Source organism: Heterodontus francisci, chromosome 33 (genome assembly GCF_036365525.1).
Source record: "Heterodontus francisci isolate sHetFra1 chromosome 33, sHetFra1.hap1, whole genome shotgun sequence".
In the NCBI taxonomy this organism is placed as follows: domain Eukaryota; kingdom Metazoa; phylum Chordata; class Chondrichthyes; order Heterodontiformes; family Heterodontidae; genus Heterodontus; species Heterodontus francisci.
Window position 1 is genome coordinate 20,348,319 of NC_090403.1, and position 27,231 is coordinate 20,375,549.

The 27,231-nt window shown below is 43.5% G+C and overlaps 1 protein-coding gene across 16 annotated transcripts in view; it reads right to left on the bottom strand.

Annotated features, from left to right (window-relative positions):
• tanc2a (tetratricopeptide repeat, ankyrin repeat and coiled-coil containing 2a) overlaps positions 1 to 27,231 on the bottom strand; it is a 1,142,739-nt gene that overhangs the window by 409,770 nt on the left and 705,738 nt on the right. For all 16 annotated transcript variants that reach the window (XR_010969054.1, XM_068013145.1, XM_068013151.1 and 13 more), the window contains one exon: positions 20,507 to 20,655. Coding sequence is in view for 15 of the 16 variants with exons in the window: in XM_068013145.1 (XP_067869246.1) it covers positions 20,507 to 20,655 (149 nt within the window). In the remaining variant the exon portion in view is untranslated. The remainder of the gene's footprint in view (positions 1 to 20,506; positions 20,656 to 27,231) is intronic.

A 27,231-nucleotide genomic window follows, 5' to 3' on the forward strand; every position in this document is an offset into this window, starting at 1 on the left:
TAAGCGCCCTGCTATAATGTCTTTAATAATAGCTTCTAACATTTTCCCTAAGACAGATGTTAAGCTAACTGGCCTGTAGTTTCCTGCTTTCTGTCTTTTGAATAAATAAAGAAATCTGTGCCCTCTCCTTCTCGATCCTTTCACAAGTAGGAACAGTTTCTCTCTATCTACTCTGTCCATACACCTCATGATTTTGAATCACCTCTCAGCCTTCTCTTCTCCAAGGAAAACAGTCCTAACTTCTCTAATCTATCCTTATAACTGAAATTCCTCATCCCTGGAACCATTCCCATGAATCTTTTCTGAGCTCTCTCCAATACCCTCACGTCTTTCCTCAAGTGCAGCGCCCAGAATTGGATGCAATACTCCAGCTGAGGGCGAACTAGTGTTTCATTAAAGTTCAACATAACTTCCTTGCTCTTGTACTCTATGCCCCTATTAATAAAGCCCTGGATACTGTATGCTTTATTAACCACTCTCTCAACCTGCCCTGCCACCTTCAATGACTTATGCACAGATACACCTAGGTCCCTCTGCTCCTGCACCCCCTTTAGCATTGTATCCTTTATTCTTTTCTGTCTCTCCATGTTCATCCGACCAAAATAAATCACTTCACTTTTCTCTGCATTGAACTTCATCTGCCATCTGTCTGCCCATTTCTACCAACTTGTCTATGTCCTTTTTGCAGTTCTACACAATCTTCCTCACAGTTCATAATGCTTCCAAGTTTCTTATCATCTGCAAACTGTGAAATTCTGCCCTGTCCACCAAGGTCTAGGTCACTAATATATATCAGGAAAAGCAAGGGTCCCAACACCGATCCCAGGGGAACCCCACTACAAACCTTCCTCCAGCCCGAAAAACATCCATTCACCATTACTCTTTGTTTCCTGTCACTCAGCCAATTTTGTATCCATGTTGCGATGGTCCCTTTTATTCCATGAGCTACAAGTTCGTTCATAAGTATGTTGTGTGGCACTGTATGTTTTTGAAAGTCCATGTACACCACATCAACAGCATTGCCCTCATCAACCCTCTGTGTTACCTCCTCAAAAAACTCCAGCAAGCTGATCAAACATGATTTTCCCCTAAGAAATGCATGCTGGCTTTCCTTAATTAACTCACATTTTTCTATGTGACTATTGATTTTGTCCTTAATTATTTTTTCTAGAAGTTTTTCCACCACCGAAGTTAAACTGACTTGCTGGGCTTATCGTTACACCCTTTTTTGAACAAGGGTGTAAGATTTGCAATTCTCCAGTCCTCTGGCACAACCTCAGAGTCCAAGACTGAAAAATTATGACCAGTGCCTCTGCGATTTCCACCCTCACTTCCCTCAGTATCCTTGCATGCATCTCATCCAGCCCTGGTGCTTTAGGCACTTTGATATATATTAATGATCAAAACCTTGGTGTATAGGGCACAATTTCAAAGTTTGCAGATGATACGAAACTTGGATGCATTGTAAACTGTGAGGAGGATATTGTAGAACTTTAAAAGGACATAGACAAGTTGGTGGAATGGGCAGACAGGTGGCAGCTGAAGTTCAATGCAGAGAAATCTGAATTGCTGCATTTTGGTGGGAAGAATATGGAGAGACAACATAGAATAAAGGATGCAATTCTAAAGAGGATGCAGGAGCAGAGGGACCTAGATGTATATTGTGCATGTCATTGAAGGTAGCAGGACAGATTGAGAGAGTGGTTAATAAATCATACAGTATCCTGGGCTTTATTAATAGGGGCATAGAGTACAAGAGCAAGGAAGTTATGTTGAACTTGTATAAGACACTAGTTCGGCCTTAACTAGAATATATTGTCCAATTCTGGGCACCACACTTGAGGAAAGACATGAGGGCATTGGAGAGACTTCAGAAAGGATTCACGAGAAAGGTTCCAGGGATGAGGAATTTCAGTTATGAAAATAGATCGGAGAAGTTAGGACTGTTTTTCTTGAAGAGAAGGCTGAGATGTGATTTGATAGAGATATTCAAAAACATGAGGGATCTGGACAGAGTAGATAGCACATTTCCAATGGACCTTTTCAGGTGCAGCTTACAATTCTCCTTGATGGAAGGCAGATTAATTGACACAACAGGATGTGTTTGAGGAGTGCACTAGATATGTACTAAGGATTTTTAAAAAGTGCAATTCAATAAAAAGGAGGGAGAGGCTTGAAAAAAATAAAGTTTCAATTGCTCAAATGCATTACTTTCTCCATATCACGTCATAATTTATAAATGGTCAAGATGATTTCCGCCACAAATAACCTTGAGGTTTGGATGCAGTACAATGCATTCTATCTGCACTAGGGATCTTGTTACTGCTTGGTACAAAGATGAGCAAAATCTGAACAGAATACGATCAGTTTTCAACTGTGCTAAAAGGAATCCAATGCAGTGGGATCTACACCACGCAAACAGTGAAATCAAACTTAACAGGCCACAATTCAATTAATTTATAGAATCTTGCAGCACAGAAGGCGGCCATTCAGCCCATTGTACTTGTGTCGGTTCTTTGAAAGAGCTATCCAATTGGTCCCACTCCCCTACTTTTTCCCCACAGCCCTGCAAAACTTTCCTTTAAGTATAATTCCAATTCCCTTTCAAAGGTTACTAATGAATCTGATTCCACCACCCTTTCAGACTTTCTAGATTATAACAATTCACTATTTATTTATTTTATTTTATTTAGAGATACAGCACTGAAACAGGCCCTTTGGCCCACCGTGTCTGTGCCAACCAACAACCATCCATTTATACTAACCCTACAGTAATCCCATATTCCCTAACACCTACCTACACTAGGGGCAATTTACAATGGCCAATTTACCTATCATCTGCAAGTCTTTGGCGGTGGGAGGAAATCGGAGCACCCGGTGAAAACCCACGCGGTCACAGGGAGAACTTGCAAACTCCGCACAGGCAGTACCCAGAATTGAACCCGGGTCCCTGGAGCTGTGAGGCTGCGGTGATAACCACTGCGCCGCCCATGTAATAACATTTCTGCCCATCTACCCCCTTGTTATTTTGTCAATTATCTTAATCTGTGTCCTCTGTTACCAACCCAGTGGATATAGTTTCTTCTTAATTACTCTATTAAACCGCCTTAAATGTTTTGCTGTACTCATAGGGCTGTATTTTATGGGCGAAGGCAGGAGCGCCCATAGAATCGCGACGGGTGGTGGGCGATGGAGGGCCCACCGCCACCCCATCGCCAAGCGATTTTGCCAGGAACAGGATAGACCAACAACATTCTTCTCGCCCAGAGGCCAATTGAGGCCCTTAGGTGGCCTAAAAATGGTCACTTAAGGGCCCCTTCCCACCACCGCCGGGATCGGGAGTGATTCCACCACGCGAAGAGGGCGCCTTGTAAAACGAGGTGCACTCCCTGCGGGCTTGTGCGGGATCCCTCTTCCATGGGCAGTCTGTGACCCATGAAGGACTCCAGCCGGCAAATCCTCCATCGCCATGGAGACCCCCTCCCGGACTTTACGCCCATCCTCCCACCCAACCCCTCTCCCCCCAACCCCTGCCACTTCCCGGGGCCTTCCAACTGGCCCTGGCAACCCCGCCTCACTTACCTGATGTCTGGGGTTCCAGCGCTGGGCCTGGGTTCAAGGCCGCTGCAGTACCAGCAGTGGTCACCGCTCCCAATGGCGCTACCAATTCTGTTGAGCTGCCAGCCCTGTGACTGGCTGGCAGGTCTTGGAGGCAGGATCCCCGTCTTTAAAGGGTCAGAGATTTCAGTGCCGTAAACCACCTCCGGAAAAACAGAGGATTGAGCTGGTGTGGGGGGCAGGGTGGTGGGTGGTGGGGTGGTGAGTGGGTGGGAGGGGAACGGCGAAAAGGCCAAGGCGGGGATCTCCCGCCATTTTGGCCCAGCGTCAGGAGCCCCGCTGCCTTCACAAGATCCTGGCCACTGTAATTGTTTTAAATAATCTTACAACGGTATTCACTGAGCAAAGACTTGGTGCTTTGGCATTGGAAGGAAAAATCAGAAGGCCAGTCTAACTGCTTTACTCTCAAAACCTCATAGGGTTTTTGGGCAGGGGAAATAGCTATGAGCATTACAGAAAAAAAGAGATACATAGCAATAGAATCCACAGAATTCCACCTGAGTAGAGCAATATTTGATTGTGTTTCTTTAAAGTAAAGATTTTTAAAATTATGTTTTAATGCTAAAATCGCTAACAATTTATATTTGGATTAGAGCTCAAATGTAAAAATTAAATAAAGAGTAATCAGCATTACACAGGCCAACCTGGTAAAAATTTTACGTGACCCTCAGTGTGAGTAACTTTTATACAAAAAAACACACAATGGAAATGGAGTCTTAAAATAACCCCAACCATTCCCTTGCTACACAGAGTAACAGATGTAACATCCATCCAGCCTCAGTTGGTCTTAAAATGATATTGACCATTACTTGGTTCCTGTTATTTTTTAAACATCTGTTATTTTAACAATGGTTTCAGTTACATCCAAAGCCATAAATCTCTTTCTAGGCATTTACAAGTACAGGATGTCAGCAACCTCTGTAGAACCTCAATGTATCCTTTCTCAGTTAGTGGGATAACATGCAACACCAACTATAAATGCAGCAATTAAAACAGGTTTTGATGAAATTTACTTGTTACTACTCCTTCCCTCCAGACACTTCTCTTTACAACTGCTTGGACCAATCACCATTATCTTGCTCAGAGACTAACCAGGCAACCTGCTCATAGGCCTCTACAAATATCACTTGAGAACCAGCTGCTACAAGATACATCAGCACAGCCCTGGAATGGGGGGAACTCATTTGACTAGGGAAGAAAATGGGCAGCAATGCACAAACAACAACAAACCCATCTAAAACAAGGTCAAGAGATTCAAAAGTAATGTGTTCAGGCAATTAAACTGGCAAAGTAAACACATTTTCTCTAATCCTCTCTGCGAACGGCTATAACGAACAGCCCAAATTGTTTAATGCTGGTGCATGGGGAAAATCCTGAACTAACAAATCAACTGTCAGTTCCTTATTCCAGTATGAAACCCACTGGAAAATTCATTAAAACTTTAGTAAGACTCTTCAGCCATTTGCCCAGTCTGAAAAATGTCTTTTAATGGAATTGGTCAGCAGTTCCAGAGTAACTCATTCTGCAGATTAAAAAATGCATGTTTCGGTGTGTGGTAATGCTAAGGTTAATCTTTTTCTAAATGATTAAAAGCAAACCCGAATGGTGTACAAGACTGATACAGTAGTACTTAAATGCGTCACAAACTAAAATGAAAAAAGCCCCAGTGAGCACTCTGCAAAGGAACTTGAGGCAAATTGGTTCAAGCTTTTTCTACTGCATTTGTAGTTAATCAGTGGGACTCTCATCATACTGTGCACCTCAGTGACCTCATTATAATGCACTATTTGGCAAATTGTCAAACACTCCATTATAGCAAAAGCCTCCTGCTGCTCCTGGATTTTCAGCAGATTTCTGATATTAGAAGCAGCACTACTGTTTCTGTCCTAGGTGTCTGATTCCTGGTTTTAATTGCAAATCCTCCTGCTTACCTGAAATTTACATGATCTGACTCACTATCTTTCATGTTAAAATAATAATAGACAACTAGTAAGTTAGAAAGCTGTAACTGTAATCTAATCAGGGAGTTCAGGTGACAGCAGAAACAATAACACATCTTAAACTGTTTAACTTCATCTGAAGTTGTATCACAGCCTTTGTAACTCTCTCACATCTATTTTCTTTTAAATAAATATCTTTTCAACTGTGGACTGTTATCCACCTTCCTGCAAACAATTAGCCACGCATGTGCAAATGATGGCTAACAGCATGCACCATGTACCTGATGTTCCCTAGTATTCCAAAAAGGTACTGATATGCTGGGCGGTATTTTATGCTCACCCCCACGACAAGTTTGGAGGCGGGAAGGGCATTTAATTAGGTGGGATGGTGGCGGGTGGGCACCCTGTCACCTTCCAGCTTCCACCCCAATTAAGTCAGTGGCTGTGCCTCTGGACAGCCTTCCAACCCCATCACCAATTGAGGCCCTTAGGGGAAATTAATACCCAATTAAAGGCCCCTTCCTGCCACTGCTGATATTAACCCATTGAACTGAAAGGAAAACTGGACTGTTGTAGGCCCAAAGGTTGATTTTTCAGCTTCAAATGAAAACCTGACCCCCCACCCATGCATGGCCTTTCCCACCTTCATATTATCAGCTGGATTTTACTGTCTTTGTGGTAGTATTTCTAGACTTTTCACTCCTCTCGAGTCTGTCTGAGATGCATAGTTCTGCTTTTCTCCTTGATTGCTAACAGCAGTGCCTAGAATAGTAAAATTCAATTCCAGTAGAGTCCTGGACAGGTTGGGCGGGGGGGGGGCGGGGTGAGCTGGCAACCTGAGTCACTCTTGATCAAATCATGATTTGAGAAGTCACATTGGTAGATTTTAACTGAATGACACATACTACAGTTTTAATTTATAATATAAATAATCTGGAATAGATCAACAATATTCTGTTGACATCCCCTTCTGGCACTCAAAATTATGATTGATTTTGGCGTCATTTTTAGTTGCATGATGCAATTCATGGTGCAGAATCTGGAATCCGAAAAACTTAAGTATATAATGCAACTAGGCCCCTTACAAAACTAAAATCAAAACATTCCATTTTGTTCTGGTTTACCTCAGGTTTGGGTGTCCACCCAAATGGTTTTACTACACTTTTTAAACTGGACCTCTGATGAATTCAGAGCTATTCTGGTTCCAAAACTGCAGGATTACAAGTGTGCCTTTTCATGAGGTTTGTCTGGGCATTTATCCACACTTATAACATAGCCCAAGCCCCCAAATGGAAATCACCAAAGAATTTACAAAAAAAAAAATCAAGGTAAAATGATAATGATGGAATTGTCTCTACTTCAAGAACTTCCAGTTAATTCTACTTGTTTTTTGCACATACACAGGGGCCTCCTATGGTGCTGCTCATGGTGAAAAAGAGGATATGCTGAAGCGTAGAAGGAAATATGACGCTTAAACAAAAGTGTGCATTATACTTACCAAATATTGATTACTACTATTTTTGAATTTGTACTCAGGATATGGGTAATGTTGACAAGGCCATATGTATTGGACATACCAGGTTATCCTGAAGTGGTAGTGGGCTTTCCTCTTGAACCACCGCAGTCAATGTGGTGACAGTGCTCCTATAATGGTGCTATGTCACGAATTTCAGGATACTGCCCCAGCAGTAAAGAAAGGACAGCGATACAAGACCAAGTGAGGATGGTGTGTGACTCGGATGGAGGTGATGGTGATCCATAATCAAACTGCATTTTGGGACAAGGAACAATTCAGACCTCAGCCCGAATAGTATCATAGATACATACCCCAGGATGTCCAAAATGTTTCAGCCAATTGAGTAATTTACAAGTGTAGTCACTGCTGTAATATAGGGTAATGTAAGAGCCAATATGTTCACAGAAACACTCTGCAATGAGATAATGAGCAGATAATCTGTTTTAGTGATGTTGGAGGATAAAAATTGGCAAGACACAGGGGAGAACTGTGCTGCTCTTATAAGAATAGCTCCATAGGATCTTTTATGTAAATCTGAAAGGTGGTGGAAGCTTACAATCTTATCCCTCAGTACTACACTTTGGTGTTATACAGTCATAGTATTAGCCAAGATTATGCACTCAAGTTTCTGGAAAGGGACATGAACTTACGTCCTTCTGACGCAGAGACCAGAGAGCTACCAATGGGCCAAGGCTGCCACCATGAATGGTGCAGTTCTGAACTTGCCAGGATTATGCAGCTGCAGTGTGGTTACAGGTGAATCAGTAATTTTAATCTGCACATCCGGAATGCAATCTCTTGTATGACTAAGCATGTAAACTCTATTTGATTCTGAGATATGTCCGAAGGAAATATGTACACATGCTATTCAACTTTAGGCCAGCTAGTACAACTGGGCCAAATTATCAATTTTGTTTAGGCAGATTCAGAAGAAACTGGAAGAAACCCAAAAAATATTACAACTGAATGCAAAGTAAAGTTTAATTGCTACTGCAGCCCTCAAAGAATGAGCAGAAAAAACTAGTACCACTGTAAATAGTGGAACAATGCTCCCATCCAACTGTCACAGAGATATGTAAAATGATATACAATCTTTGCAATGATGTCATTCTTTATTCCAGCACATTGGCAACAGCCAGTATTGATCTGAGTCCTGGGATTCAGGAATGTCTGCTTTTGAATTTTATTTGGTTACGCTGGTTTCTGCTAATGAGGCTTCAGGAACAGGATTCATGTGGTTTATAGTACTGCACTGGTGAATGTTACAGCAACTGCAAAATGACAGCACTGAAGATTTATAATGGTAATCAACAATATGCTTAACACTACTTTAAAGCCCAAAAGAATCTTTTTTTTAAAAGAATGTCATAAGTACTGTCTCTGCAAAAGGTAATAAAACAGTAGGCAAGAAGGTCATTTGGTAAGCATACAAGAGACATTTAATCAGATGTAAATGCTCTCAAAGAAAGAATGAACTTGCATAAAAAAATTTATGTTCTCAGGATGTCCCCAAGCCCTTCACAACCAATGAAACTGCATTCGTTTGACATAGTGGCTGTGATTAGAATATGTGTGTCACCATCTACATTTAGTGCAGATGCTCAGTGTTTTAGGGGCAGCGTATGCTTGTTTACATCAGTGAATGAGAATCAGTCCACTCCCACCTCTGTCCCTTACAACTCCCAGTTCCTATTTGATCTGCTGCTGGTCAGGCAATGGAACTCAGCTGCATATTATGGTCAGGAATTTTCAAGACAGTTTTGTCAGATTAAGATTTCCCCCACAGTCTGCAACAGAATTCCATCCCAGAGCAGCACCACCAGGAGCAAGAAAAGGCACCAGTATGAAAGGGCAGGAGGAGAATCCCAATGTGATCTGAAAAGATGCAGTTGGAAACTTCTGGAGATTAGGTGGGGTAAAAAAAAAAGTGCCAGCATGAACTGAGGGGAGAGAGGAAGCTGCATGGCTAATTTAAATACAAAATAGCGTGGGAAATGGGAGATTCAACCCAAAGGGTGGTAGAAATTTGGAATTCTATTTTGCAAATGGCAATTGATGCTAGATCAATTGTCAATTGTAACTCTAAGTTTGAAAGATTTTTATTATCCAGGGTATTGAGGGATGTGAGGCAAAGGTGGGTTTTGGAGATAGGTTGCAGATCAGCCATGATCTCACTGAATGGCAGAACAGACTTGAGGGACTAAATGGCCTTCTCCTGTTCCTATGTTTATGGCCCTGCAAAAGTTTCCTTTTCAAGTATATATCCAACTCCCTTTTGAAAGTTACTAATTGAATATGCTTCCACCACCTTTTCAGGTAGTGTGTTCCATAACCTCATAACTCATTGTGTTAAAAATGTTCTTCTAATCGCCTCTGCTAGTGGAAACTGTTTCTCCCTTTTTATCAAAACACCTCATTATTTTGAACATTCCTATTAAATCTGCCTTAACCTTCTCTGCTAAAAGGAAAATAATCCCAGCCTTTCGAGTCCCATGCAATCGCAGGAGGTGTAATTGCTGCCCTTCTACCCCCTCTCTCCGCACCATCCAAGGCCCCAAACACTCTTTCTAGGTGAAGTAGCGATTTACTTGTACTTCTTTCTTTAGTATACTGCACTCGCTGCTCACAATGCAGTCTCCGCTACACTGGGGAGAACAAACGCAGTTTGGGTGACCACTATGCAGAACACCTCCGCTCAGTCCGGAAGCATGATCCCGAACCTCTGGTTGCTTCCCATTTTAATGCACCACCCTGCTCTCGTGCCCACATTTCCGTCTTCGGCCTGCTGCAGTGTTCCACTGAAGCTCAAAGCAAGCTTGAGGAAAAGCAACTCATCTTCCGAATAGACACTGTACAGCCTTCTGGACTCGATATGGAGTTCAATAATTTCAGACCATGGGCTTCATTATTTTTTGTTTATTATTTTCATATACTCAATTTGTTTTTATTATTTATTTTTTAACCATGTGCTACTCTTGAACATGTTGTTCATGTTTTTACTTTCAGACAGAGTTGTTCATTATTCTGCCATTAGTGCTGTCTCTGGACTCATGCTTTGCCTTTTCCGACAACTATTTAGCACTCCATTGACATTCTGTTCCATGATATTTCTGTCATTTAATCTCTCCTGCCCTCCATCCTATCACAGACCTTCCCTTTTGTTCTTCATCCCCCCTCCCCCCTTTCATTTGCTCAAAGACTCATACATTTCTAACTTTTGTCAGTTCTGATGCAAGGTCACAGACCTGAAACGTGAACTCTATTTCTCTCTACACAGATGCTGCCAGACCTGCTGAGTATTTCTGGCACTTTCTGTTCTCACTAAATGATAAAGATTGGCACTGTTTATGTGATTGGATGTGTCGTTTGAAAGCCAATGCAGAATGAGTGATGTTGATGCATGTATGCAATGGCTGTGATGCATCATTTGCCATTTTATTAAATCTGCACTGTCTGTTGCAGGATAAACAAAGCCACAACCAGCATGAGCATGCTAAGCTGGGAGGAGGGGTCCCTGACATCAAGCTGCTGACCATGGCTGAGGCGGCAGCTTCAGTGATTGCGAGAGAGCAGGGAGACAGGGTGAGCAGCGATAGCGAGGAAGGAGCCACAAGGTGTAAGGATGAAGTGTCATCTCTGCTCTTGCAGCCTTAAGTGGAATCTGAATGAAATTGTTTGAAATCATGTGAAGCACATGCTTAAGGTGTCTCTGTTTAAGTCTCCACTGCAGATGCCCGCATTAGAGTTGCAGAATGCCACGTGGCCCAAAAATCCTTCTCTGGGGAGGAAGAGGAGGCCAATACCCCAGAGGATGCACCGTCACCTGCCTCTTCTTTCACCTCTGCCAGCACAGATACATCCACACGGCCCGTGGGGGGGGTGGATTTAAGATTAGAATCTGGGTCACAAGCTGGTGTGTGCGACACAGACATGTCCCAGCAGCGGACGCCAGCCGGGTCCCCTGACAATTGGAGGACTGCTGAAGATGGGGCCCCTGCTCATCCCCACGCTCATGATGAACCTCTGCTTGTTATAGAGTCATAGAGAGATACAGCACTGAAACAGACCCTTCGGCCCACCGAGTCTGTGCCGACCAACAACCACCCATTTATACTAATCCTACATTAATCCCATATTCCCTACCACATCCCCACCATTCTCCTACCACCTACCTACACTAGGGGCAATTTACAATGGCCAATTTACCTATCAACCTGCAAGTCTTTGGCTGTGGGAGGAAACCGGAGCACCCGGTGGAAACCCACGCGGTCAAAGGGAGAACTTGCCAACTCCGCACAGGCAGTACCCAGAACCGAACCCGGGTCGCTGGAGCTGTGAGGCAGCGGTGCTAACCACTGCGCCACCCTTGTTGCTAAGAGAAGTCTGTTGGATGTGCAGCAAAGCCATGTGGAACGTATGTCGGAGATACCTGAAGTCATGCGTGGCTTTGCACATGCCATGGAGGAGTCCATGCAAGACATGACGTCTGCCATGTCCCAGGCATTTGAGTGTATGGCTTCCTAAGTCAAGAGTCTGGTGAGCTTCGTGGTGAGTCTGGCTGACCACTCAAGCCAAATGCAATCTGACCTGCACTCCACTGCTGTTGCCATAGGCTCCATGTAGCAGAATCTAAGCGAGAGGGTGACAAGCAACCTGGACCTCCCCCCAGGTGCTCCTTTTCCTCAGGGAGACAAGCAGATGCCATCGTGCACACAGACAGAGGAGCAGCGCTTGCCAACTGCTCCAGGGCCTTCCTCTAAGGACACCCCCAAGTTAAGCAGCTTGTCCTCCCTCCCGACATTGACCTATTTACATAGAACATAACAGCGCAGTGCAGGCCCTTCAGCCCTCGATGTTGCGCCGACCTGTGAAACCATCTGACCTACACCTTCCATTTTCATCCATATGTCTATCCAATGACCACTTAAATGCCCTTAAAGTTGGCGAGTCCACTACTGTTGCAGGCAGGGCGTTCCACGCCCCTACTACTCTCTGAGTAAAGAAACTACCTCTAACATCTGTCCTATATCTATCACCCCTCAACTTAAAGCTATGTCCCCTCGTGTTTGTCATCACCATCCGGGGAAATAGACTCTCACTATCCACCCTATCTAACCCTCTGATTATCTTATATGTCTCAATTAAGTCACCTCTCCTCCTCCTTCTCTCTAACGAAAACAACCTCAAGTCCCTCAGCCTTTCCTCGTAAGACCTTCCCTCCATACCAGGCAACATCCTAGTAAATCTCCACTGCACCCTTTCCAAAGCTTCCACATCCTTCCTATAATACGGTGACCAGAACTGCACGCAATACTCCAGGTGCGGCCGCACCAGAGTTTTGTACAGCTGCAGCATGACCTCGTGGCTCCGAAACTCGATCCCCCTACTAATAAAAGCTAACACACCATATGCCTTCTTAACAGCCCTATTAACCTGGGTGGCAACTTTCAGGAATTTATGTACCTGGACACCAAGATCTCTCTGTTCATCTACACTACCAAGAATCTTCCCATTAGCCCAGTACTCTGCATTCCTGTTACTCCTTCCAAAGTGCATCACCTCACACTTTTCTGCATTAAACTCCATTTGCTATCTCTCAGCCCAGCTCTGCAGCCTGTCTATGTCCCTCTGTAACCTACAACATCCTTCGGCACTATCCACAACTCATCCGACCTTCGTGTCATCCGCAAATTTACTAACCCACCCTTCTACACCCTCATCCAGGTCATTTATAAAAATGACAAACAGCAGTGGCCCCAAAAGAGATCCTTGCGGTGCACCACTAGTAACTAAACTCCAGGATGAACATTTGCCATCAACCACCACCCTCTGTCTTCTTTCAGCTAGCCAATTTCTGATCCAAAGCTCTAAATCACCTTCAATCCCATACTTCCGTATTTTCTGCAATAGCCTACCGTGGGGAACCTTATCAAACGCCTTACTGAAATCCATATACACCACATCCACGGCTTTACCCTCATCCACCTGTTTGGTCACCTTCTCGAAAAACTCAATAAGATTTGTGAGGAATGACCTACCCTTCACAAAACCGTGCTGACTATCGCTAATGAACTTATTCTTTTCAAGATGATTATAAATCCTGTCTCTTATAACCTTTTCCAACATTTTACCCACAACCAAAGTAAGGCTCACAGGTCTATAATTACCAGGGCTGTCTCTACTCCCCTTCTTGAACAAGGGGACAACATTTGCTATCCTCCAGTCTTCCGGCACTATTCCTGTCGACAATGACGACATAAAGATTAGGGACAAAGGCTCTGCAATCTCCTCCCTGGCTTCCCAGAGAATCCTAGGATAAATCCCATCTGGCCCAGGGGACTTATCTATTTTCACACTTTCCAAAATTGCTAACACCTCCTCCTTGTGAACCTCAATCCCATCTAGCCTAGTAGTCTGAATCTCAGTATTCTCCTCGACAACATTTTCTTTCTCTACTGTAAATACTGACGCAAAATATTCATTTAACGCTTCCCCTATCTCCTCTGATTCCACACACAACTTCCCACTACTATCCTTGATTGGCCCTAATCTAACTCTAGTCATGCTTTTATTCCTGATATACCTATAGAAAGCCTTAGGGTTTTCCTTGATCCTATCCGCCAATGACTTCTCGTGTCCTCTCCTCGCTCTTCTTAGCTCTCCCTTCATTTACCTCCAGCAAGCGAGAACACAGGGGATACTCAAGCACCACTGCTGCAGACCACCAGTAGGATGGAGCCATCAAGGCTCTGTTCCTCTCGAGGATGCCCGTCACGGTCATCCACAGTAACAGGGCAGCACACTGAGCAGACTGCCTCCACCTCAGCTGCTAATGTCGGGGAGCACCTCGACGTAGTGGGAGAAAAAGGATATTGAAGGAGTTTTGATCACAAGGTGCCACGGCGGCTGTTATGATTGCAAAGATATATTTAAAAAAATTAATTTCATACAAAATTTGATCTACTCTTGGTAACGCTTTGCTTGGTTACTGTGACGGAAATCCCACATGCCAAGAGAGAGAGACAGACAGACAGAGAGAGAGAGAGAGACCTTGCTTCTCTTCGGTCTTCAAAACTGCAGTCTGCCAAACCTTTCTGTGAGGCACAATTCCAGTTTCCAGGTTGGCCAGCAGGTTAGTCATGTGACCAGCTCTTTGTTTGAAACAGCATCACCCACAAGTATTGTTGATTCTTCAAAGCTTACTAGACACACTCAGTTGGGGGAGGGGGGGCAGGGTGGAGTGCTGACTCTTACACAGACAATTACTCTCAATGTCTTTTGATCATCACTATTGACAAAACCCATCTGGATAATTGAACCACGGAGCACTTCCATTGTCTCTCTATGCAACTGTTGCTCAGAATGCAAATGTGCAGCCAAGTTTTCAGCCGCTCAGCTCTGTGGTCTTTTTAAACAAGTTACGTTCAATATTCAGTAAAAGTTCGAATAATGTTCCATATGACGAAATTGAGTTTCCATTTGGCAGGTGTGGTTTCGTCACATAATAGCGTAATGCCTTACTTTTGTTTTCTACAGTTATAACTTAATGCTGCTTGCAGTGGTGTGTAGTCACATCATCATGGCCCATAGATGATTTCAAATGCCAATTACATGCAAATGCAGCAACACTTCAATAAGATTGCAGAGATGAATAAGACTTCATGCTAAAGGGAATTTCTGTGGGGAATTGTTATGTTTCTCCTCCCAACATTCCTTGATGATGTGGCTTATTGTTGGCTGAAACGTGCATAAATGAGGTTCTGTCTGATGTCCCTTGCAAGTCTCTCCATGACCCTTATATCGATGATGGCATCATTGTCATCCTCCTCCTCTTCAGAGTCATGCAAGGTTGTGCAAGGCACAGCAGACTACGATTATTTGCAACACCCTCTGTGGCGCATACTGAACAGCCCCTCCAGACCGGTCAAGGCAACAGAATTGCATTTTCAGCATGTCAATGGTGTGTTCAATGGTGGCTCTGGTGGATCCAAGATCAACATTGTACCTCTCTTCAGCAGTGCTTTGGGGATGATGTATTGGTGTTATCAATCATATACAAAGGGGGTAACCCTGGTCACCCAGGATCCAGCCGTCCACTTCGGCTGGTTCCTTGAAAACTGCTGGCAGCTGGGAGTTTCTCAGAATGTAGAAATCATGACAGCTCCCTGGGAAACGTGCACAAACATGCATGATTCTTCTCCTGTGGTCGCAAAGCAGCTGTACATTTAAAGATTGGTAGCTTTTGTGATTGACAAAGACAGCAGATTGGTCCCAGGGAGCTCTAATGGCCACATGAGTGCAATCGATCCCCGCTTGCACTCTAGGGAACCCTGTGATGGTACCGAAGGCTGCAGACCTTGCTGCCTGGCTGTCCTCGTCTACAGGAAAGTAGATAAAATCATTGGCACCTCGAAAAAGGGCAATGGTCACCTCTTTGATGCACCTGTGGGTCGCAGACTGCGATATGCCACGTATGTCACGCGTGGATCCCTGGAAGGAGCTGTTGGAGAAAAAATTGAGTGCAGCAATCACCTTGAGGGCAACTGGCATGGGATTCCCATCAAAGCCGAGTGGCTACAAGTCATGCTGTACGATCCGCCAAATTTCTGTGACCACTTCACGTGACATCCTTAGGCGTCTCTGGCATTGTCTCTCTGACATTTGAAGGTAATTTGTCCTGGGCCTGAGGATGCGATGACGTGCCAGTGCCCGTCTTTGATAAGGTCATTTCTCAATGTTATCATTCGGAGCATCCTCACCTTCCTGGTGCTCAAGCATCATGAGTTGAGGGAGAAGACCCCTCCTTAGTCTCTGTTCTTCTTCCCGTAGAACTAGACAAATTGGGTGTACAAGACCCATGTTACTGTGGCTTTACTGAACAATAAATAAGCAGAGCGTAGCGATTCAGCCCTCTGTTGCGAGTGAACTGAAACATCGAGCAGGTCCCTTATATTTGCCTTCAAACTGCAGCCAGGTAGAAGACACACCCACTGTCGTTTGCCTCCTCCCATTCTTGCAATCCTTGAACGTCCATGTGGTTTCCATTATCGTTAGAGAAGATGGTGCGCATGGAATTCAGGGCAAGTCTCCCCAACTTTCAACCTCTTTCTGCAACCTTCCAGCTTGAACCCATCACCCTTGACCCGCCTAATGTTACTGATACCTTTCCCTCTGTTACCATTGAGCCTCCCCCCATGACTGTGCACAGTGTAATCATCAATGTACTCATGCCATCCCTTGCCCATTCCTACTCCCGTTACTGTTGACATGCTGACTCTTGTCCTTGAACCTCCTCATGTCGAACTGACCATTGTTACTGAGAACTGTTCCCCTCCATATGGAACAACCATTAGTCATGACCTTCCCCCTTCCAGAATCCATTTTGCCTCCATTGACTGTGATCGCACCCTCTGCTACCCACTACCCTTAATTTGCCCCACAGCTTCCCGACGTCAACAGTGCTCCTTCCTCCCTTTTGGCCCTTGTCAAATATCTTCACACAGTACTGATCTAATCCACCCACCACCCCTGCAGCCGACAAAATGCATCTTCAACATCAACATCAACCAATCAACAATATGGACGCTCCGCTCCGCCCTGCTCCTCGATGCACCCAATTAGCCCCACCCTTCCCTCCCCCTCCATGTAGCCCCCGCCCATGCTATCACTGCCATTCCCTGAGATGATTCATTCTTGCTGGTGCTGAGCCTGGAGGCAAACATCCATTCCAATGCTGGCGTTAGTTTAGCGGCTGAGTGAAAGACAGAAAAGCACAGTCCTGTGACTCAACTGCACAAACCTGACTATTGCACACCACGTTAAAATATTCATGAACTGGGTCGCACAGGAATATCGCTCGCCATTCAGTTAATCTGGCAGGTAGGACTAAATCATAACTATGCGTAGGGTAATGAGTATTCGTGTTATTTAAATGAATGCAAAACTGCAATCTGCCACTGCGCTGGGGGGAACCCTGGAACGCCACAAACTCACCACCGACTTAATTCCTCTAAAATATCCCACCATTGGTAATCTGAAAAAACACGTCCCGCCTAAGCGGTACAGTGGCGCGGTGGTTAGCACCGCAGCCTCACAGCTCCAGCGACCCGGGTTCAGTTCTGGGTATTGCCTGTGCGGAGTTTGCAAGTTCTCCCTGTGACCGCGTGGGTTTCCGCCGGGTGCTCCGGTTTCCTCCCACAGCCAAAGACTTGCAGGTTGATAGGTAAATTGGCCATTGTAAATTGCCCCTAGTGTAGTTGGTGGTAGGAGAATTGAGGGAAGATGGGGATGTGGTAGGGAATATGGGATTAATGTAGGATTAGTATAAATGGGTGGTTGAAGGTTGGCACAGACTCGGTGAGCCGAAGGGCCTGTTTCAGTGCTGTATCACTCTATGACTGATTATATTACTCCACATGCCACCAAATCCACCGCGGCGGACTTCGTGTGTAAAAGTGTTTCCTAATTTCACTCCTGAAAGGGCTGGCTCTAATTTTTAGACTTTGTCCCTCGTCCTAGACTCCCTAACCAATGAAAATAGTTTCTCTCTATCTATCCTATCAGTTCCCCTTAACATTTTGAAAACTTAAATCAAATCACCCCTTAACCTTCTAAACTCCAGGGAATACTGTAATTGCGTAATCGCTCTTTGTAATTTAATCCTTGGAGTCCAGCTATCATTCTGGTAAATCTACAATGAATTTACTGAACTTGCTCCAAGGCCAATTGGGAAAGAGCAGGGGGATGGGATTAATTAAATAGCTCTACCAAAGAGTCACCACATACTCTGAATGATTCTATGATCTATCCTCATATTAGATATCTTACATCTGAAGCATTGCCCGTCTACAAAAACTGTGTGCATCTTTCTCCTCATTCTAAATCTTATGTCCACATTTTATAGTGACAACTGCCTACATAAGCTCGTCATGCTACGTAACAGTAAAACAGGAGTGAAGAGCAAATCTTAATACATTTGGAGGAGACACTAAGAATAAGGACAGCAAAGGGACAAAACCATCAAAAGTATCAAGGAACACAAGGTCTAAGAAAAAAATAGCGAAAGAAAGAAAAAGAGAGAAGGGAAAAAGATTGTGGGGAGTATGAATGCATCAGGTTCATAGTGTTTATCGAACCATAGAAAAATTACGGCACCAAAGGAGGCCATTCAGCCATCATGTCTGCACCTGTCGCAAAATCTAGCCGCCCAATCTAATCCCACCTCCCAGCACCTGGTCTGTAGCCTTGAAGGTTACAGCACTTCAGGTGCATGTCCAGCTACCTTTTCAAGGAGTTGAGGGTTTCTGCCTTCACCACCGTTCCTGGCAGTGAATTCCAGACACCCACCACTCGCGGTGAGAAAATTCTTCCTCATGTCCCCTCTAATCCTTCTACCAATAACCTTAAATCGGTGTCCGCTGGTAATTGACCTCTCCACCAGGCGAAACAAATCCTTCCTGTTTACTCTATCTAGACCTCTCATAATTCTGTACACCTCAATTAAGTCACCCCTCAGCCTCCTTTGTTCCAAGGAAAACCACTCTAGCTGATACAATCTTTCCTCATAGCTGCAACTTTCAAGCCCTGGCAACATTCTTGTAAATCTCCTCTGTACTCTCTCCAGAGCAATTATGTCCTTTCTGTAATGTGGTGACCTGAACTGTGCGCAATACTCCAGCTGTGGCCGAATCAGGATTTTATACAGTTCCAGCATTACATTCCTGCTTTTGTATTCTATACCTCGGCCAATAAAGGAAAGCACCCCATATTCCATCTTCACCACTTTATCTACCTGTCCTGCCACCTTCAGAGACCTGTGGACATGCACTGCAATGTCTCTCACTTCTTCTACCCCTCTCAATATCCTCCCATTTATTGTGCATTCCCTCGCTTTGTTTGCCTTCCCCAAATGCATTAGCTCACACATCTCTAGATATATATATTATAAATATATATATATTTTTAAGTGAATGTGCAAGATAGTAGAAATAAAGTTTGGAAACTAAAGTTATGAATTAGAATGAACATGATCTTATAGCACCAATAAAAACTTGAGCTCTGCTGAGGTCAAACTGCTAAATAAATATTTTTAGCTAAACCATTATCAGGAGAGACAGGGAGGAAAAAAAGGGAAATCACGTGGGCCTATGGAGTAAAGACAAGATTACAGCTGAAGGAAGTAAAGTTTTTAATCAATGGTGGTGTTCAGCCAAATTCTATCACAGTTTCATTAAGAAAAGCAAAGACATTTGTTGGGAGTACATTATGGACTGAATAGTGACAAAGAAATCAAAGATGATTTCTAAAATTCATTCTCAGGATGTGGGCATCGCTGGTAAGGTCTAATTATGAGGGACATCAACTATCCTAAGTAAGACTGGGCCAAGACAGAGGTTTGCACTCAAAATGAGCAAGGGGTTCTTAGAAGTATCCAGGACCGTTTACTCAATCAGAAGCTTGCATACAATCACAGAATTTTATAGCACAGGGGCCATTTGCCCCATCACGCCTGAACTAACTCACAATTCAATTCCCTTGCCCTCTCCCCTTCTATATTTACCCCCCCAAAAGATTTATCCAATCCCTTTTTATAAGCTATTATTGATTCTACCTCTACTACTGTTGCTGCTCGGGTGTTCCATAATCCAACCATCCTCTTTCTAAAAATAAAACAAGAAAGAGAACTTTTCACACTTGACAAATGATAGGGAGAACAGCAAAGTTATGCTGCACTTCCCCTTTGTGTGGAATGCATTTCCAACAGCATCATCACAATCCACTAATGTGCTAAATATGATGTAGTGTCAATAACCTATCTTTAACAATGCTAACTCAATCCAGGTATAGAACCATGGCAAAATACGGCACAGAAGGAGGCTATTCAGCTCATCGTGTCCGTGCCGGCTGAAAAAATTAACCGCCCAATCTACTCCCATCTTCCAACACCTGGTCCATAGCCTGGCAGGTTACAGCATTTCAGGTGCATGTCCAAGTACCTTTTAAATGAGTATACAGTGCATGATTAGATTAGATTAGAGATACAGCACTGAAACAGGCCCTTCGGCCCACCGAGTCTGTGCCGAACATCAACCACCCATTTATACTAATCCTACACTAATCCCATATTCCTACCAAACATCCCCACCTGTCCCTATATTTCCCTACCACCTACGTATACTAGTGACAATTTATAATGGCCAATTTACCTATCAACCTGCAAGTCTTTTGGCTTGTGGGAGGAAACCGGAGCACCCGGAGAAAACCCACGCAGACACAGGGAGAACTTGCAAACTCCACACAGGCAGTACCCGGAATCGAACCCGGGTCCCTGGAGCTGTGAGGCTGCGGTGCTAACCACTGCGCCACTGTGCCGCCCTAATATCACAAGCAGTTACACATCACTTATAAGTTTTGTTCCTAAACAGATCAATACCTGATTTTCATCCTGTTCCTCCATACTGTATTCTGTGCTTGTCTGTACCTCTGAGGCTTTATCTCCCAGCAGAAAGCCTAGTCGTGTCATGAGTGTATTTGCAGCCTCATCCACAGATGGTGGGGGTCCCAGTTCCTGTTCTGAGTCACCTGTGCAGAAAGGTAGAAAATAAATCAATTAAAGAAGTGATGTCACTATCTTATACATAAGGAAGGACAGTTGGGTGATAAGTTTCACAATACATCAACGCACCTGTCCTGTACTTACATTACTGAAATTTACCAATTGATAACATGTTGAAATATCTGTACAGCAGCAAAGCAAGCGTGTTTAATCGCAGTTCATATTTCTTTCAGATTGATTAAACTTTTTTTGTAAAGTTGTTTTGGACAAAACAAGGTGCAACATTGGTACCTCCCCCTAATCCCATAGATACTGAAATGGGGATATGTGAGCACATAAATACATGAACATATCGGTGACCACCTGTACATCAAGAATGTTTAAAGGATAAAATTAATACATTCATGACACAAAGCATGCTCCTCATCCTTTTAATGCAATGCAACACCCACAGTCGGGTAGAAGATTATGTGATGTACTTTTATGAATGTTTCAAACAGCCAAAAGTACAAACTTGCATTTATATACTGCCTTCTCTTATACCAGAACCATTCCAAAGCACATATTCTAATGGGTTACTCTGAAGTCGAGTGACTGTTATGCAGGTAAATGCCAGCGCAAATTTACACATTGCAAGTTCCTACCAACAGTACTATTTTCCTGCACTAGGAGACAAAGGAACCAAAGGGAATAAGTTTAAGGATGGAGTTAAGGATAGCTTGGAGGTTACTGGATCTAGAAAATACAAATTGGGCATGAAACACAAAAACAGGGCAGAGCTTCTATCATTCTTCCTCATTGGTAATTTGAACTATTCAAAGGAATATAGGGCAGAATGAATAAAGATGTACATAACTAAAATAGGGACTGTAGAGGTAATAATTTAATAACTAGTAATTTAATAAAATATAATTTTTTTGGGACATTGTTCAGAAATAGTATAAATTAAACCAAAAGCTCAAAGGGATCTCATCTGTGAACTTATTGAAGACATGACCAGTTATTGCACTGACAGGATTCTTGCAATAATACAGTATAAATGCTGAGATGTGACTGTGCAACTGTCTATGTATTCCCATCTTGCTACTGGCTCGTCTTTTCAGATATTGTAAAAGATGCTGAAAATAATCCAGTAGCTTTGTTGCAGAGGCAGCACCCGCATCCCTGTATTGTTACACTGCCTATGTCAAGGTAAAGGGAAACAAGTGGAAAAATAGATTGACAAATGTTCCTCTACACTATACAAAATGTACTTTTTCATGACAAAAATAAACGATAGTTTAAAACGCTGCAGGGCTATTTTATTCCGTTAGAAACAAGAGTACTTGTTATTATTTAAGAAAAACCTTGGCAAGATTGACAATTGCTTAGGCTCCATGTAATCCCTAGCCTCCTGAGGCATATTACCCTACATGCATATATTAGCAGGTGCCATTCGACCTACAGAGTTTGCTTATGGTTGTAGTGAGGACAGCTACAAAATACACGCTTACCTGCCATGTTAAATGTTTGCTAGCAGCTGTATCTTGCATTACAGAAAAAAAAGGAACTGTCTTAAATTAATATGTACATTCTGCCACTTTCAAATTGAAATTTGTGACTCACCAGCATACCAATGTCAGTGTGAGAAAAATAACCATTTGAAGAAACACACTGCCACTGAGTGTCACAGCACTAATACAGAACCATGAAGCGAGGGATGAATAAACATCTGCGACCCAGTTCATTTAGTTTCCAATCTGAACCATGATGAGCAGAGATTATGTCATGTCTGCGCAGGGATGGGAGGAGGGGTGAACAGGATGGAAAATGGACAAAAGGATTACAACTGGAAATCTACAGCACCTCTTGAGATCTGCTACAGCTTCCACTTATACAGTTCTCAAGTGCAGGATGATCAAGATATCTTGGAACCTTTTATAATAAAGGAGGAGACAGGTATGTTCTGTTTGCTATATATAAAAAGGATACAGAGGCACTGAACAGGATGCAAAAAAGATTTAGAAGGATGATGCCAGAATTGTGTGGTCATACCCATCAGGAAAGGATGAAGAGGCTGGGTCATTTTCTCTTGAGAAGAGAATGATGAGGAGTGATCTAAAAGAGATCTTTAAAATTATGACATACAGAGAGTCTTTCTACTTGTGGGGAAGAGCAAAACTAGAGGCCATCAAAATAAGATAGTCACCAAGAAATCCAATAGGGAATTTAGAAGAGACTTCTTTACCCAGAGAGTGGTGAGAATGTGGAACTCACTACCCAGGGAATAGTTACGAACATACGAATTAGGAGGAGTAGGCCACTCAACCCCTCGAGCCTGCTCCATCATTCAATAAGTTCATGGCTGAACTGATTACTCCACGTTTCCACCTACCCCCGATAACCTTCCACTCCCTTGCTTATCAAGAATCTATCTACCTCTGCCTTAAAAATATTCAAAGGCTCTGCTTCCACCGCCTTTTGAGGAAGAGAATTCCAAAGACTCACGACCCTCAGAGAAAAGATTTCTCCTCATCTCTGTCTTAAATGGGCGACCCATTATTTTTAAACAGTGGCCCCTAGTTCAAGCTTTTCCCACAAGGGGAAACATCCTTTCCACATCCACCCTGTCAAGACCCCTCAGGATCTTATATTTTTCAATCAAGTCACCTCTTACGCTTCTAAATTCCAGCGAATATTAGCCTAGCTTGTCCAATCTTTCCTTGTAAGACAGCCCACCCATTCCAGTTATCAGTCTAGTAAACCTTCTCTGTACTGCCTCAAACGCATTTACATCCTTCCTTAAATAAGGAGACCAGTACTGTACACAGTACTCCAGATGTGGTCTCACCAATGTCCTGTATAGCTGAAGCATAACCTCCCTACTTTTGTATTCAATTCCCCTTGCGATAAACGATAACATTCTATTAGCTTTCCTAATTACGTGCTGTACCTGCATACTAACCTTTTGCGATTCATGCACTAGGACACCCAGATCCCTCTGCATCTCAGAGCTCTGCAATCTCTCACCATTTAGATAATATGCTTCTTTTTTATTCTTCCTGCCAAAGTGGACCATTTCACACTTTGCCACATTATAATCCATTTGCCAGGTCTTTGCCCACTCATTTAACCTGTCTATATCCTTCTGTAGCCTCCTTATGTCCTCTTCACAAGTTACTTTCCTACCTATCTTTGTGTCATCAGCAAATTTAGCAACCATACCTTCGGTCCCTTCATCCAAGTCATTTATATAAATAGTAAAAAGTTGAGGCCCCAGCACAGATCCCTATAGCACACCACTCGTTACATCTTGTCAACCAGAAAATGACCCATTTATGCCTACTCTCTGTTTCCTGTTAGCTAACCAAGCTTCTATCCATGCCAATATGTTACCCCCTACACCATGAGCTTTTATTTTCTGCAATAACATTTGATGTGACACCTTATCAAATGCCTTCTGGAAATCTAAGTACAATACATCCACTGATTCCCCATTATCCACAGCACATAACTCCCTCAAATAACTTCAACAAATTGGTTAAACATGATCTCCCTTTCACAAAACCATGTTGACTCTGCCTGATTACCTTGAATTTTTCTAAATGCCCTGCTATAACATCTTTAATAAGAGTTTCTAACATTTTCCACAAGACAGATGTTAAGCTAGTTGAGGTGACTAGTATAGATACATTTCAGGGGAAGCTAGGTAAGCTTGAGAGAGAAGGGAATAGAGGCAGACGAGTTAGATGAGGAAGGATGGGACCACACTAGAGTGGAACATGAACACCAGCATGGACTAGCTCTGCCAAATGGCCTGTTTTTGTGCTGTACGTTCTATGTAATCCTTTGATTCTATGTGGCAGACACTTAACATGGGTAAAGGGGAGAGAAATGAAGGGGCTAAAATGGGACTAAATATATTGTTGGAGGAGCATTCTGAAATAGATTGCAATACAGAGGGTAGTGAATTCCAGAGAATAGGAGCATGGTGGCTGAATGAGCAGACATCAGTGATGGAGTTGAGAGGGTGAGGGACAAAGAGAAGTTTGGTGTTAAATGAATGGAGGCTGTGCCTGAGGATGTAAGGCAGCAGAAGATTGCTAAGGTAGTCAAAGTCCATGGAAAGATCTGAAAACAGGCATTTTGAAATTGGTCCAGTTGGGGCAAAGGAGCCAACGGAGCTTGAAGAGGATGCAGTGATTGAAGTGCAGAACCTAGTATGAGTGAGGATGCAGCCCATTCTATTTTGTGAGTGTTTAAACTTTGTAGAACTAATTTGGGAGCCTAGTTAGAAGGTCATTTGAGAATTAAACCATTGAGGTGATTATGGTATCGACTAAAGGTCAAAGAGCAGAAAGGGAGAGATGAAGGAGAGGCAGGCACTATTGCAGAGGTGGAAGAAAGCATTGATTTATTTTTGCTGTAAGTCTATCCCACACATTCCCCGCTCAAACATTTTCTACTCTTGTCTTATGAGCCTCCTAGCTCACAGTTGGAGCAACAGAAATGGACATTTGACTGCAGGTTAACCGGATTGACGTGTGATTTGGGATCTTTGGAGCAAAGGAAGGGGATGGGGATGGGGAAGAATGAAAAACAAAAGTTTCAAAACTCAAGTATAGAATCTGCAGAAACTAGGATCTGCTCACAGTTAAAATATAAAAAGAACATTTTGTTAATATCCAGAAAGCCCACCAACATCTGAAAGAGCCAGCTCAAGAGTTTGGATGGAGACATTTCTCATGAAAAATCTTCACCTGAAACATTAATGTTTTTTATATTGCATTTCCAATATTTTCTGTTTTTATTGCAGAACTCCTGCATTTGCAGCATCTTGTTTTAACTCTTCATTCAGTTATTTAATTGGAACTTTCTTTTTTATATAGGCCTTGTGCAGCGAACATAAGAGGTTTGTCAAGATAATACCAGTGATGAGGCTTTTGTTATGAGGAGTGACGAGAGAAACACAGCTTCTTTCATTAGAAGAGAGATTGATAGAAGATGTGATACAATATCATGAAGAGTGAATAAGGAAAATATGGTCAGTGAGTCAGTAACCAGAGCACATAAATTTGAAATCACAAACAACAAATGAAGGGAGTGGTTAGAGGCTTTTTTTTTTTAAAGCAGAGGCTTATAAGAGAAAGAACCAGTGATGGAAGTAGAATCCGAGTAGCTTTTAAAGTGAGTGAATAAATATTCGAAATAGAAAAAATTAGAAAGGTTATAGGGTAAGGGTAGGGGAATGGATTTAAACAGATAGCTCTTTTAAGGAGTGGCTGCAGGCTCAATGGGCCAAATGGCACTCTCTTCTGTGCTACAAAATTCTAAATCCAAATCTTACTGCAGATTCATGTATTTTATTTTGGCTGTAACAGTGTCAGCATTTTTAATGAACAATCCCAAAGGCCAATGATACCTATTATAATGCAGTGCAAAACTAACCAAGAGCAGATAAATTATGGGTACGTCTCAACAGGGGCAATGAATTACGGGCACACTTTTAGCACTGTGAAACACTCATGACTCATGGGGATGAGTACGCTGGTTGAGACAATCATAGCAGTGAAGACACACCTACGACTCGCAGCCAATGCAGGGATATATGCATAGGGATGAATGGCCCCTTTGAAACTTAATATAGCCTTTAAATTCTACAACCATGTACACTGCTGCCAAGCATTTAGAAATAATTCATCAACAATCTGTAATGGTAGAGCACTCCATCTCAAGAGAATCAAGAGAAACAGCCAATTCAACCTCTCTTGGCGGGGGGGGGGGGGGGGGGAAACGCCATCCTGCCAGTTGGTCAGGTACATGTTTTGACAGCACAGTTGGCCATGAGGCAACAGTATCCTGGCAAAAGGTGACATGTATGGGGACCAGGGGCTGGATTTTAACAGCCTGCCGCCAACCGAGCTCAAAAAATGGTAGCCCTCCCATGTGGGCAACCCGCCAATGTGCTGCTGCTATCTCAAGCGCAGCGACTCACTTGAATAGCCGAGGCGGCCCACCACCCCCCACCAATCTCGTGGAGGGGGTGGGCTGTCCGTCCCCGGCAATGGTGCAGCTGCCTGTGTGCAGGCATTGGCGCCGTTTTTAAAAGGGCAGCCAGCCCTGCTGCCCAATTTACATTATTAAAATCCTACCCCCAAAATTAAATAGATTTCTAACACCCCTTTCCCACCCCCCCAAATAACAATTAGAATGACTATTTGCCCTTTCCTCCCCAAAAAACTTACCTTTTACATCTGACCTCCCCCCCACCCCCACCCCTCCAAACTGCACTAGGTTTAAGGTCCAACCCTTCCCACCATCTCCGACACCCATTACGTATAATTGACCCCATTCCCCCCTCCTGCACTGACAAACATACCTCCTCCCCCCTCCCCACCAATGTGGTGCTGCGTTTCTCCGGACGGGGATCTGAAGGCACGGGAGTGCCGGCCACCGCGCCGACGATCGCAGTGGGCCCTCAATATCACAGGTATGTCCATGTAAATTTATTAATTTTATTTATTTGAATATTTAAATTGTGGTCCCATCACCCAGCGACGAGGGGGGCTGCCACAGAGCCTCACCGCCGCCGGGAGGGTCAGGCTTAACCCTCCCGGCGTCGA